Raw genomic sequence first — 15,387 nt, 5'->3', positions numbered from 1 at the left:
GTCTTTCTTCATTTCATTTGGATGAACTGGATTGATAAAAAATATTGTGATCTAGATCAATACATTTGAGAGGGCATCAAGGTACATAAATATGTCTATATACAGTATTTTATTAACCTGTACAGGTTATAGTTTAATTGCTTCCTAATTTATATTGTTATGGGCTTGCCTGATAACTTTTCATTTTCAGCTATACACATAATGCTGTACAATACAGAACAGACATTTCACAGGGAGTAGGAGTGTGAGTAGAAAGAATGTGACCATCTTTCTCAAAACCCTTTACTCCAGAGTTGCTTGAGAACTCTAAAGAACTTTTCACGGTGCCAGTGTGGTATTCTGAACAGTGAGTTCTTTAAAAGGGCACTAAATTCTCATATATTCATTGAGTTAAAAAGAAAGTGAGCTGTAATAATCTTCTGATGGGGGATAAATCTCAGAGCTGTGTTTGACAATACAGTAGAAGGCTGGTGAAAGTGATCATAATTGTGAGGCATAGAGAGAATGGGCTCAGGAACAGACTCTATTTCTCTTATATAGCTGAAGTCCGCAGAGGAAAAGAATACATTTAAAAGCTGTGCTTTATGCCTTTCCAGCTTTCTCATTCAGCCACCTCACATGTCTTTAGCCTTAATTGCTAGATGTGACAGTGCATTAGCCTGCCTGTCTCAACTATTCAGGTCTTTTATCAGACATACCAAGACAGATGCTAAATAGTAAGAACGAAATTGATATCTTTGATGATTCTCTTGAGATGGGGTTGATAAGAAGCAAAGTAGTGTTAATAAAAATGTGACCCTTTTTATATTTAAGAGGAAGAAGTGGATAGTGTTTTAAGAAATGATATGAGGCAGAGATATTCTTCTTTTTATCTTCTTTGCTTGTATCATAGGGTTGAAACACTTCAATTACAGTTGAAGCAGCAACCAGTTTTTACAGCATTATTTGAGCCAGGGCTATGAAAAGACAGCCCCCAAATTTAGTTTGAATTCCATGACTGAGACCTGTAACATATAATAAAAGACTATATCTTAAGTCTGCTTAGATCAATCACTGGCCAACAATTTGGGATTAACAAAAAGATTTTTGAGTCAAAAGATGCAATACCCATTTAGGCCTGACTTTTGGCACTTTTAATTTTACAAATCAAACATTTTAGTTGTGCCACAAGAAGCCTGAGAGTTGGTAAACACTAGGTTTCCTTTGTAACAGCAAATGTTTATAAGTATGTCTTAGAATGTAGTTTTTTAAATCAAGGATTAATCTTTGACATGGACTGTATTTAAAAATAATTCTGCTCTATGGTGCTGCAGAAAAAAAATTCAAGAAAATAACTAGCCCTAACCCCATACACTTTGCTTTATGTCTTAAACCAAAGGGATGTGCTTAAATAGCCAGGTATCTTGTATATGCTATCACTTCACAAGGGAACTGCTCCTCATCCCTGTAATTGAAAATTATGTCCTGTAGTATCAAAATTCTCTGTACATGTTGAAAATCACATCTGAAGTGGTTACATTATGATTATATGAATGGTGATGTTCTCATTTCCTTTCAGAGTTGCCCATAATTTATCAGTCTGTAAACATTTTTTATCACAATGTATTCGCGAAGGCTTTCATGGCCGGGATCTAATGGTTGTTGTGGGTTTTTCGAGCTCTTTGGCCGTGTTCTGAAGGTTGTTCTTCCTAACGTTCTTCCTAACGTTTCGCCAGAGTGCTGTCCTCTGAAGATGCCGGCCACAGAGACTGGTGAGACGTTAAGAACAACCTTTAGAACACAGCCAAAGAGCCTGAAAAACCCACAACAACCATTTTTATCACAACTCCATGATTGTTTGTCCTAGATACAGTACTTTAATTTGTTCCAGTGAGTTTTTCAATGGAAAGATGCCCTTAAGTATTTATAGTGACATTAGTGATAGAATAAGAACATTGTGATAATCTAATACAGTTGTGCCTTGACTTACGAATGTCCTCACTTAACGACCATTTTGAGTTACGAACAGCTCCAGCCGCAAAATTTTGCTTTGACTTGCAGCCGGAGCTTCAAGTTACGATCAAAAACAGGCAGGGGAAAAAGATAGGGAATTCAAATTGCTAACCGTTGGTAGGCGAAGAGGCTGCTACATTGTAGCTCTTTTGCCCTAACAGTTATAGAGTCTGAGATCAGAGGACACTTCGGACTGCCTGGTAAGTAAGGTGCTGCTTTCTGCTTTTTAAAAACTGTTCTGGGTGGGTTTTGCAGGGTAGTTTTGGGCTAGGTGTGGGATTATGTTTCTATGCTGTCATGGGTCTTGCAGGTTTGTTTGTTTGTTTTTGTTGTTGTTTCCCCCCATTTCCAATGGGTCTTGGGAGGTTTTTTTGTTTCCCCCATTTCCGATGGGTCTTGCGGGGTTTGGTTGCTTTTTGGGTTTTTTCTCCCCATTTCCAATGCGTCTTGCATGCTCTGCTTGCGTTTTGCTTTGTTTTCTTTGAATTTCCAATGGGTCTTGCATGCTCTGCTTGCTTTCTGCTTTGCTTTCTTTGCATTTCAGATGGGTCTTGCATGCTCTGCTTGCTTTTTGCTTTGCTTTGCATTTCCGATGGGTCTTGCATGCTTTGCTTGCTTTTCTTCCCCCCCCCCCTTCAGCCAGAAGGGATTAATCACATTTCCGATGGGTCTTGCAGTGAATTTTTTTAAATGATTTTTTTTCTTCGGCCAGAACGGATTAATTGCATTTCAATGCATTCCTATGGGAAATGATGCTTTGACTTACGACCATTTCGTGTTACGACCGGAGTTCAGGAACCAATTCAGTTTGTAAGTCAAGGCACCACTGTAAATACTGCATAGAAGCAAGCAAGGAAAGAAATTAGTTTTAGAAATGAGAGCGAGCATATTAATTGAATAATGGTAAAAAGAATAGAGAGCAAAGTGATTTCCTCCCATAAATCTTATCCAAAGGTCCCACTGAAACTGGCCAATGTAAGTGCTGCCAGAAAGAAAGAAAGAAAGAAAGAAAGAAAGAAAGAAAGAAAGAAAAGTATTTAAGTGCCATTAGTTGCTTCAAGAAGGGGATGGGCATTTTAATAGATAGGTGTTCTCATTTTGATAATAGGGCACTCAGACTGTTAAATAATGGCCAATATCTGTTAGCACAATAAATTACAGTAGTGTAAGCCCATTTGAATCAATGAAACCTATGGAGGAGTTGATTCTTCAAATCCCTATTGATTTAGTGTGCCTACTCTAGTGTAATTTACTATTCCAAGCAACAGGATTTTGACCACAAACTCACTCAGTTTTAGATACAGCAACAGATATTTTTCTGGAACCTCAATGTTTATAATGTATACTTCGTTGTGGTGAGAAAGTTTTTCTAAGGAACTGTAGTTCTTTTAAGAAAATGTATAGAATTACAAGTGTAATTGGAAAAAATACTGTCATTCTTCTATTTATTTCATGAGAAAGAAACAGATTGTCACTTTGTCAGTAGAAACCTAATTATTCCAGGATGTTTCACGTAAAACACAAACAAAAAAAGTCGGAAAAGAGTAAGACTATCTGTACTTGGGAGCAAGTTAAACTGAAATTAATTAGACTGCTCTTTGAGCAAGAATTGTTTCTGAAGTTTTAACTGTTGAGGTTTAGCAGAGTTTTGATATATGAAAAAGATTTTGGCCCAAACGATTAGTGTAGTAAATCACACTAGAGTGGGTCCATTGAAAAAAAAAATTGGTATTTGGTGAGTCATCCCCTCTGTTAGATGCTGTTGATTCAAGTGGGCCTACTCTAACTGTGACTTACTGTGCTAAAGTACATAACAGTTGAGAGTAGGCCTATTTGAATAGTATGCACTTTTGGATGAACTGACTCACAAAATTGCCATGGATTTAATAGTTCAACTCTTAGTACCACAAATGTTTTTCTTTGTAATTTTTTCTTTTTCTTTTGGATTTGCCTGTTATGAGAAGGGTTTCTTTTCTTCTTTTGGCTTGCCAGTGGAAGATGATGGAGTGAAGTTTGAGGTTGTCTGTCTGAACCTGGAATCCCAAGTAGCAGTCAGAGTTTTAAGTACATGCGTGTTTGCTATATATGCAAATCCTTGAGAATGTTCTGAGTATTGAACTGGATATTTTATCCGAGTGTTTTTTTTTTCTTTATAGCTCCTTAATGAGCTGTAAGTGTGCATTAGAGATATAGAAATATGTCATGGACTCCATCATTAGTCATTCCCGGCCTGGGGTGTTACCAGAAATGTTGGCAAGTTTTGGGGTTTGAGTCTGAGCCTTTGGTAGCAACTCCCGATTCCCAAGCCCCAAGTCCAAGTCCCTATTAAAAACAACAACTGAATCGATTTCAAATTGAGTCACCGGGGCAACTTAGGTCTAGCTTGATAGCAAGTCCTGTGACTTGAGTCCCCATCCCTGGGTGTTACCTGTGAAATTCACTAGCAGTGATGCTATGAGCAGGCCTGTTTGATGTTTCACTATGGGGGCAATGTTTTTCCCCCCTTCCCACTGCAGACAGTGAAGAGGAAATACTGTGCCAAGTTTCTGGCTGGTGTAAAGTTGTGTTACTGAGGGTACAGCTTTGAATTCAGGGAGTATAGGATATGTGTTAAGCTTAGGAATTATTTGACTTTTCAGTTTCTTCTTGATTTATCTCCTTTTTATATCACTTTGCCTGATGAAGGGTTCTGGAGAATGTGAGAATGTACACACTTCTGTGCCTTTTGAGTGGTTCTAATAAAAGTAGTATCCAATTTGTTTTTCCTCATGGACCAGCACGACTAGGTCTATCTGTTCCACTTCCTGTATGTAGTAAGTAAAGGTAGAATACACAATGTACAGTAAATAAAAGACAAAACACTGAAGATATCCTTTTAAAATCATGTTATAGGTGCAGGCTAATAAAGAATATTCTAAACTCAGGGGGAAAATGTAATGCTTCTTTCAGACTTATTGAAACACCTATGAAATATTGGCTTTCAGACTGGAGCATATTTAATATGCTTTTTCATACAGCTCCCTATAGGAATATGTGCAATAAATATGGCTAGCAAGCCTGTTTGAACTTATTAAAATATGAAAATGTTCATCAAGTAAAACTGATAGTTATAAGAGGTGCTTTTGCCTTTTGAGACAGCTTGCATCCTATAATTTAATGTATTGTTTCAGAGTTATGGAATAAAAATGGCTTAGGATATGTAGCCACATCACATTATGCTTTTCGGTAAGCACATTAGTGCCAGTGTGTTTAACAAAGCATGTTAATCTTCTCTAAAAAGAAGCAGAATAATTTGTTATTCAACATTATTGTTGTTGAGGTGCCATCAAATAATTTCTGACATATGGTAACCCGGTGAATTAATGACCTACAAAATATCCTATCACTAATATCTCTGCTCCGATTATGCAAATAAAGTCTGTGGTTTCATATAACATGTCAGCTGTGGTTTCATGTTGCAATCCATATCATGTTGTTTCCTACATATTTCCACTTTTCCTGGCATTTTTTCTTTTTCAGTGAGTCTTGTATTTTCACTATACATCCAGAGTACAGTAACTTCAGTTTAGTTATTTAAGCTTCTAGTGAGAAATCAGATTTGAGGGCCTGAATTGCAGTCTGCTGAAAGTTATGACTCTCTGTGACATTGCGAGAGCCATTATATTTTATTGGTTCTTCTCCAAACTTTCAGGTCTAGCTTTTAATTTCAGCAAACCAGTCTGTGTGCTTATTTGAGAGCTAGCATTTGAAACAAATCTATTGTAGTTATCTCCACAGAAGTAATAAGAATGAAATGAGCTGATGTTTGTTCTTTGCACTCATTTTGTTCCTAGCAAGATTTTGAGATTTTCCAGGACTCTAAGACAGTCACTGACATCTAATTAATTTATTTTGCATTAACTGGAATAGCATTATAATTTCAAATTTTCGATTGTGATTATTCACAAATAAAAAGTGACTTCTTTTTCTTTAGGAGAAGAGACTGCAAACCAAACAGCTTAACTATAAACATCTTTAGTTTTCTCTCACATGTTTAGAAATGTCAGCCACAATCCAGGAAAATATTTTTCAAAGACTTGGGATGTGACTACACAGCGATTTGATTCACTGGCTGTATTACGTTCAAAATCTCAATCAGTGCTCACATGAAGACTGCAGATTGGTTCATGAATTCACATTTCATACTGGATGTGATGCAAGTTGCATTCCAACACATGGGGGGCAGGGCGGGCTGCCTGCTTGCCTGCCTGCCTGCCTCTGGTCCCACCTCTGCTGATCTTTTTATGGTTCGCTGTGAAGCCACTTTCTCATTTAAAGTTTCATACGACTCATACATTTCTCAGAAACTTTTCTATAGAAAAATATTATGGAAAGGTACTCAACAGTCTAAGAATACAGAACATCAAAACAGTAATTTTGTAAAATACATAATTCACATGTTAGAATGATTCCATAACGGGGATCATCACCTTTCCCTCCCCATCTGTTACTCTTTTCTCTTACTTTCAAGTAATGCATGCAAGAATTACCTCATCTCTGGTCACATATGGTTTAAAACTGATTAAATTAGGCATCCTTCAGTCTTGAGAGCCTATGGTAACATGCTCTGTATGGAAGACTTGGAACAGCGTCTAGTGTGGCTGAGAAGGCCAATTCAAGAGTGACAATTCCTTCCATACTGAAAACAAATACAATCTGTCCCCTTTCCAGCTCCCTGATTTTGATGCTCTCGTGACTGCCTCTTTGTCTCCGCCTGCTGGACAAGGGTCTCTTCGAATTGGGAGAGGCCATGATGCACTGTCTGCCTCCAGGATGAACGCTCAGATGTCAGGGTTTCCCATCTGTTGAGGTCCATTCAGATCCTGCTTTCAGATATCCTTGTGTTGCAACTGTGGTCTCCTCCTGGGGTGATTTCCCTGCACTAATTGACATGATAAACCTTATAAGTCCCCTGTCAAACCTGTCAGTTAACTAATGAACAGCACTAAGTTTTGCTTCACAACAAAAGGGGCTTCCCACATGATCTGAAGTTTGCTGTGTTTGACAGGATTTAGGATTAGCACCTGTGCTCCCACATTAACATCAGGGTGCTTTAGTTTTGCATGTCCCCCTGGGCCTGAGCATCATGCCCCCATCTGCCTAAGTCATCAAAACACCTCCTACAGACACCCCCACATCTTTACAAAAACGTATCAAAACTAACCACACAGGAAGAATCCCATTTTAATTGTTCCAACTTGAAAATGTAGAAGCCCCCCAGTGGCAAAGAAAACAAAGCTGTTTTGGGAGCAAAAAATGGCTGGACCAGTTCAAATCAGCCTTTGTGTCATGCAGTCAGTAAAAATACTTTGAATTCACCTATTTTATAATCAGAACCAATCCCACGGTATTTGATCATGTTGTCACATTCTCAGTGACTTCTCTTTTTTGCACAACAAAATGAATATTTTATCAAAAATTGCTTTTTAAATGCCTTTGCATTTTAAAAAACAATTTGCCTAGATTTTCAGAGACTGCTGATCTGAAAATTCTATGCCCATCAAATTTAATGAATTAATTATATATTTTTCCAGCTTTCCCACCCAGTCCCACTAATTTTAGTTGTGACTAATGCTGCAATCCTAGTAATGCCTTCTTGAACATAAAAATCATTGCAGTCAATAGAATTTACTAGTTGCAAATGTATTAATATAGATTTCATATCCCGAAGAAAATCACCTGAAGCATTTAGTTGTATCCTTTGGAACATGCAACACAATCGTAACATTTACTCAGCATTGTATTTCACTGTGTTCCATGGGATTCATTTGAAAGCTAACTGCAGCCAAACCATGATTATATTTATCTAGATTATGGTCAGTGATCATACAGTTATCAAGGACAATTTATCTAAATTCATTGGGTTAGAGTAGAGCCATTGCAATCAGCAGGATTTCCTTGATTAGCGAAAGAATAATCACATTTATTATTCATAATGCACTTCCTTAAGTTCTATAGACATAGTAGTATTTTAAACTAGAAAAATCCTTTAAAATGATGAACACCTAAGAGCCAATGCAGAGATTCAACTTAACAACGGTGGAGGGGAAAAAAAGCCCACTGGTATACTTCCCCAAGCTTGCCTGCTGCACTTGTTGTGCACACAGTGACAGCTATTGGAAAAAATGTAACTTTTATTTGGCCAATGAGAATTCAGATGCCTTGTTACGCAAGCACTGAGAATGTCAAACTGCTTGTGCAATCGATTGTTGCACCAACAGTTTTATTTACTGGGATCTGAGCTCTAGGATTCTAACCATAGTGCTACTTTTCAGAGAGTGGATGGACTTACTAATGTGCTATAATTTAGCACAACTATTTGTCTCATACCACAATCCTACCGATTTCTGTTCAGAAGCAAGTTCTAAGTGCTGTGCTTCAGGTGATGTGTCGGAATGCAGAGAACACAGAGAAGTATCAGTAAATGGTGGGACATTTGGGACCCATATAAGCCCCAGGTTCACTATAAGTTTAAAAGGGCCCAGAGCCTGTAAATGTGTTCTGCTAAATACACCTACATAGCTTCTTAAGGGGAAAGCCTTGATATGGCAAATAAGCATCCGGTTTAAGCTCATTACCATTGAATTACCAATGGATTAACACAATTGATCTAATTGAGTCAAATGATCTAGAGCTTTGAAAGTCAATTTTATTATAGATGTGTTTTTTGTTTTCACATATTTCTGCATTTTTAGAGCCCAGACAATATTTTCCATTAGGGCTGAGTTTCTGAAATGCAAGTACTTTTTAATCCATATTACAACAATATATTGGAGTTCAAAAGTGCAATTGTAGATCTTGAATGACTGAATATCATTAAAGGTACTTCTGTAGTACATTAATACTTGTTGTCTACACAAAATTTGTGGTAAATAAGCATTTAACTTTATTTTCTGCTTTTTCTTTCCCAGAAATATTATAAAAAGACTAAATTGCATTTCAGAAATAATGGCTGAAGTCCTGTTGGTGGAGCTAAACTGGGCAACTTGGATGGAATTTAATTGGTTAGGAGCAATTAAAAATTTCCTAAACATCACCTCAGCTGTGGCTGATGATGTCACACAACTTATACCATATAACATGCGAAACAGGATTCTGACTAGTGTGCAATCATTGGCTGAGGTATTTTTTTGGAAACTTAACCATGTTCTACTGTGCCCTGGAGATTTAAAGACTGTCTCATAGTCTCAGTGTAATAAAGGATGGAAAAGTGCTATTTGCTGAAGGAAATAACAGCAACAGCAGCATGTATTTCCTGGAATTCCTAGAAGAGTTTATACTTTCAGGGATTTTGAAAGGTTTTTTAAATCTAGATTTCCTGAATCTTTTGATACTAAGTTTCAACCCCCCTTTTTCCAAATTGAATATTGCCATAGACCACAACTACAGTAAGCATTCAGTTCACCATATTAAAAAGAATCATGGGGATTTTATTACAATGACTTTGCCCTTGCAGTTTGGTTTGGTTTTGCTTTGTTTTCCTATTTGTTTGGAAATTGGCCTGAAATTGACAACATCTTACCCTCAGCATTGCAATTCAGCACCTAGCATTTTATAATAAATAAAGTGCTTCAGTTACCTTATCTCTGTAATCCTTACGAAAGTTCCGTAAGACATCATCATCTCTGTATGCAGACGTTCTTGAGACAGAAATACGTAGTGTTGTTGAATTCATGCCTGGTGAGTTCAAGAATAAATCCCAAAACAGATGTTAGATATAGCCTGTGACTAGTAGGTGGATTTTCTTAATTAATGTGAGCATCTGACTGTTACAGCACAAGCTTCTTTCACTCCTGGAACTGTGCAAATTAGCTTACTTTGGTCTTTAGTCACCAGACCTAAGCATTTTGCATGGAAAGGCTATCTCTTAGTCTTCTGGATTACTATCAGTGGATACTTTTATAAGAACTGGGGAAAAGAGGAGGTTGTGATCAGGGCAATGGAGTGCCCCCCCTTCAAATTCTATTGTTTGTCAGGTACCACCCTATTCCAGTCCACCAGTTGCCTCTATTTAGAAATATTGTGTAATTCACATGAGCAGTTTTATACTATATGTTCTTGTTCACATTCCCGTTCAGTAATTGCTGAAGAACTGTTTTCAGGGTCCAGCTTTTTGGTGGGATGACCAAACAAACATTGTCTTTGTGCTGTTACTTTTACCTAACCTGCGAGACCAAGCTACACTGGGATAATAATCTTAGAACTGCAGAGCTGGAAGGGACTGTATGGAATGGATTGTTGAGTCCAGCCCGTGTCAAGGAGACAACAGTGGGAAATTGAACTCCCAACCTCTGGCTCTGCAGCCAGAAACCTGAACCACTCAAGAATCCATGATAGTTATTCTATATATGAAAGGAGGTTCCATTCATAGTAGCAATCTATGACTTATGAAAAGACTTTTTCCATTATTAAAATTATCCTATGAATTTCTTGTCCATGGAGCATCTAAATTGACTACTGACCACTATATTTATTAGCAGCAGAGTCAGTCCCAGGGTTTGCATCTTGTAAGCGTTTTATACTTTGTAATGTTAGTGTAATGTTCATTGTGAAAGAACATACAAATATTTTTGTACTTTCTGAATTGAGTTGGAAAATATTTTGTGCTGAGTGAACACAAAGATGTGGATAAAGAAAACGTGTACATTCTACCTTTTGAAAAACATGAAGGGATTTTTTGATTGGAGGTTTCAAAATTTCACTCCTAAACAATTTTGCTGAAGTGTTTCTTTTGAAGTCAGGGAGGAATAGAAGAGAAGTCAGTAGAACTACTTCAATCTGCTATCTTCTCTCTGCCAAAGGTGGTTTTATCTCCAAGATACAGAAAAGAGAGTGGTTGTTATGTTATCTGTAAGGTGTCACCAAAAAGTCAAGGAGATCTGCACCAAAAGATACATCAGGCTGCAGAAATACATAGAGAATGTGAGCTTTGGCAAGACTTTGTTACTTGTCAGTTCTTCACAGTAACAAAATGGGAAGACAGTACAGTATTTTAGTTGTTCCGGCTATTAGGAAATGCCTATATATTTCATTCCAGAGCTTTCAGTTGGCAAACAACTTTATACCTATTAGCTCCAGCTGCCTATTATTTTATAATTTATCTGCTTCCTTGTACTTATTCCAATGATTCTGTTGGTGAGAGTAATATGTATGTTTAATTCTAGCACTAAGTTACAACTGGTGTAGGCCCATGGAATCAATAGGTATTTGGTGAGTCAGCACCTGTGTAAGCTCCATTGATTTAATGAGCCTACTCTAGCTGCAGCTTACTTTTGGATTTCAGCCATCGTCGTCGTTGTTTAGTCGTGTCCAACTCTTCATGACCCCATGGACCAGAGCACGCCAGGCCCTCCTATCTTCCACTGCTTCCCATAGTTGTGGCAATTTCATGTTGGTTGCTTTGCAGACACTGTCCAGCCATCTCATCCTCTGTCGTCCCCTTCTCCTTTCAGCCATAGTTTTGGCTTTATTGTTTAGAAGCAGTCTAATTCTTTATTTTCAATTGCAGTTATGTTGTTGATTTTGCTTATGTATGTGTTGCCTTTGAAGCATGGTAAAGTCTACAAACAATTAAACATATAAACAGTTTGCATATGATGAATATCATTTTCATTGTACATGTGTTTTAAATGATATGTTTGAAGATTAAACATTTTTATGTACTGCACATTAAATGAGTGGCTCTCCAAATTGTTAGGCATGTGTTTTAAAAGTAATCTCTACTTCTAGTATGTGAATCAATTGCCCCAAACTAAAAGCCAGAATAAAATACAGCATTTAGTATCGAACATTTATATCAGTTCTATAGAGTGAAAACAATACAATTTCAGTTCCTTAAAGATACTGTATCAGTAAATTATTAACTTCATTGGAAATGAGTTTCTTCATATAAGCATATTTGTCATGAAGCGTTTTTAAATTGTCCCTATGTTGTCATTACTCCTATCACTGCTACTATTACTATTGTTATTATTACTATTCCTAGGTGAAAGGTCCCCCGGCTGCAGGAGCATTTAAGGAGAGACCAACAAAGCCCACAGCCTTTCGCAAGTTTTATGAGCGAGGTGACTTCCCAATTGCCCTTGAGCATGATACAAGGGGAAACAAAATAGCCTGGAAGGTAAGTCAGAGCACAGCTGTGACAGCCAGTTGTGTTTATTGAAGTGACATCTCCCATTGCCAGAAAAAGGGTTGGCTTATAAGTAAGTAAAGTGGAGTAATTTCTTAGCAAATAGAAGGTGGTGTGGGAGCAGTTAGAGTGTGGCCTCCTGAGTCAGCCATCTACCTTGGCTAACAATTAAATTATATGCTGCAAAAAGGAAGATGACAGAGTTGCTTTGCCTTAGAGAATTGTCTCCTGCTCAATTCATCTCTATTTTTATGAGGACTTGGCAACCCAACCTATTTCAGGCAGTCCATCAAATGATGGAAGTGGCTGGATACAGTGAGCAGCAGCCATTTATCTCCCCCCAAATTTCACCTTCCTGCAGGACAGTTCCAAATGGAAGCTTTAATTACCTAAATGGATAGGTCAAGATTGTCTGCTCCCTTGAAATACAGAGCAGAATACAAACGAAGGCAGATTCTCATTCCACGGCTGCACTCCCAGTCTGCAGCATATGTCAGACAGCGTAATCGCTGTCATACGTGCCCCTGTTAGAGGCTGACCTCCACTGCTGAAACCATTATGGTTCCGACATCTCTGACAAAAGGTTAATTGGCTTCAAAATAAATGTATCGCCTAATGACTTCATTCTAATGCAGCAGTGTTTCTCTCTAAAAGGCTCAGTGATGTTATTTGTAAAACTTGCCAATCTTTTAAGTAACTAGAGCAGGCTTTTAAATTTAATTTGAAAAATGAATGCTGATCTTTAACCTGTTTTGTTTCTATTTAATTATGTTTATTATCAAAGAAGGATGTTCCTTGTGTATGTATGTTGTTTGTCTGGCTGAATGTAGAAAACAGGGGTAGGTGGGTGGGATACCAAGAGCTGAGCACTGGGGAGTGGATCAAACCCCATTCCTTGAACATTTGAGTGAGTTATGTTAAAAATATAATCTTTATTTAAACTGCCATGATTTCATTTATTAAAATAAGAATAAGCAAGATACTCTGATGAATGAAAATTATTTGTTATTGCTGTTATTATCATTTGTCGTGTATAAAAAAAATCAGCAATGAAGCACAATAGAAAACATATCAGTCATTATCCCATTTAATATTTACATTTACAGAACTGCAACCATGGAAACTGCAATAGTGATCTGATGACCTGTTGGTCGTGTGCTGTCATAGCCTGACTGCATGACCAGATCAGACCACCTTGGTAGCTTCTGCAATTGGAGCTGTGCATGAGTAAATATTGAACAGGATACTGGCCATCATGTCAAACAAAGAAACCTACCAACATGTTTCATGTCAAAATTAATAGCTCTATGTAGCTATGTCTTTACTTGGGCCTAAAATGTTTTCTGAGAAATTGACAGAACAGTGACTTGCTGTTTGACATTAGTAATAGGGAAGAACTAGGGGGTGGGGATGGGGGGGGACTTACTTGTTTTTGTGGTGGTGCTCCATCAGTTTGTATGAAAGCTCATGTAGTGGATCCTTGTAAGGATATCTGAGAATCATTTTATATCTTTTCTTTTATGGCTGCATATTGCAGATGGTTTGGCTTTGGGATTTTTTTAAATGTTGAGCTTTTATAGGAAACTTTATCTTAAACTTTCTATTTCTGCTTATATTTAGAAGTCTGTTTTAAATTATCCTCATGGTGCAGTGGTTAACCTACAATACTGCAGTCAAGACTCCGTCCACACCCTGGGTTCGATCCCAATAGGCTCAGGTTGACTCAACCTTCCATCTTTCTGAGGCTGGTAAACTGAGTACCCAGCTTGTTGGGATGGGAGTGTGTAGCCTGCATAATTAAAATTGTAAACCTCCCAAAGAGTACTTTAAGCACTGCAGGGCAGTATATAAGCAGCACACTTTTCCTTTGCTTATGGCAAACTTTATTATATGTTTGATTTAATAAATGAAGGAAAGTGGTGTGAGAGGGAAACTGAGCTCAAGAGACAGCAACCAAAGAATAGAAATGGTTAAACTGTAAATGGTTAGCCGTGACTGAAAAGATAAGAGTGGGCAGGTTTTTCTCCCAAAAAGGGAGAATCAGGGCCTGTCCAGACTTGGTTTTTTTTTTATGTAGGGTGGATTTGGCTACAAAGGGTCTGTTGGTAGAGTGAGAAATGAGCTACCATTTAGTGTGTTCCTCCCTTCCAAACAGCAAACAACCCTTTGTAACCTGATCATTTGTCAATTAAGCGCTTCTCCTGATCATCTGTGGAAGGTCTGGGGAAGGTGGTTTTTTTAAATGTTGCTCCTCTCTCCCTCTGTCAGTGCCATTCCATTTTCTCCCTCCCTGTTTCCCTTGCCTTATTCCTCACACATTTCCTCTCCCCCCACTTTCTTTCTCACTATAGCAGTTAATCAATATCTGTTAAAATATGTCATAAAACCACTGATTTTTTTTCAGTTTAACAATTAAGACACATCTATAAATGGAGACAATTTCCTTCTGATATCATAGGAACAGCTTTCCAAGTAATTTCTCTGAAAGTACATGGGAAGATTTATTATATATTTGCTACATTTATACTCTACATTTCCCCCCAAAATGTCATTCACGGTAGCTAGCAATATTTACATTCAAATAAAAGCAGTAATATCATTAAAACAAAAAAAAAGTAAAAATATAAACAATTAAAACAGTAGTTTGGCACTCAGCTGTGGAAATACGGATTGAAAGAAGAATACTGAAATTTATTGTATAATGTATCTCTTATAGAGTTATTTTGTAGAGGGATAAACATTGGTGCTGCATTTTCTTGCTACAACAATAGCCAAGCTGTATGGGCCTTTTTTTCTAAGGAGGTGGGATGCTGAATGTGGGTCAGAGAGAAGGTGGTAAGGTATTCCTTCCTTGCTGTCTTCCCATTCTGTGTTGATATAGTAGAACATTTAAAATTGGGTGGTGGTGATGGGGGACAGGATCCTATGCAATATTTTATCCCTACCTGGCAAAATATGATGTAAATATAGTGTTTATTGAAATACCACAGTGCATGTCTTTCTGTTTATTTCAAAATGCTTCTAATCAATTTTTGTAAAAAATTCTGGTGTGTTTTTCTAGCTGATCAATTAAATTGCTCTATACTGTTTCTTAGATCATTACTTGTGTTGTATAGTTTATTTATGAGTTTTATTTGCATAATAAAATAATTTAGAAGTGTCCAAAATGAATTTTTGATAGGGCAAAAGCATCTGGGGTTTTGTGTTGTCAAAAATAACATACATTT

At 37.4% G+C, this 15,387-nt stretch overlaps 1 protein-coding gene across 7 annotated transcripts in view; it reads left to right on the top strand.

Annotated features, from left to right (window-relative positions):
• PACRG (parkin coregulated) overlaps positions 1-15,387 on the top strand; it is a 323,734-nt gene that overhangs the window by 36,182 nt on the left and 272,165 nt on the right. For all 7 annotated transcript variants that reach the window (XM_072994479.2, XM_072994458.2, XM_078383212.1 and 4 more), the window contains exon 2: positions 12,017-12,151. In XM_072994479.2, coding sequence (XP_072850580.2) covers positions 12,017-12,151 — 135 coding nt within the window. The remainder of the gene's footprint in view (positions 1-12,016; positions 12,152-15,387) is intronic.

The sequence above is a fragment of the Pogona vitticeps genome, chromosome 1 (assembly GCF_051106095.1).
Source record: "Pogona vitticeps strain Pit_001003342236 chromosome 1, PviZW2.1, whole genome shotgun sequence".
NCBI classification, from domain to species: domain Eukaryota; kingdom Metazoa; phylum Chordata; class Lepidosauria; order Squamata; family Agamidae; genus Pogona; species Pogona vitticeps.
This window is presented reverse-complemented; position numbering and strand designations above follow the sequence as displayed.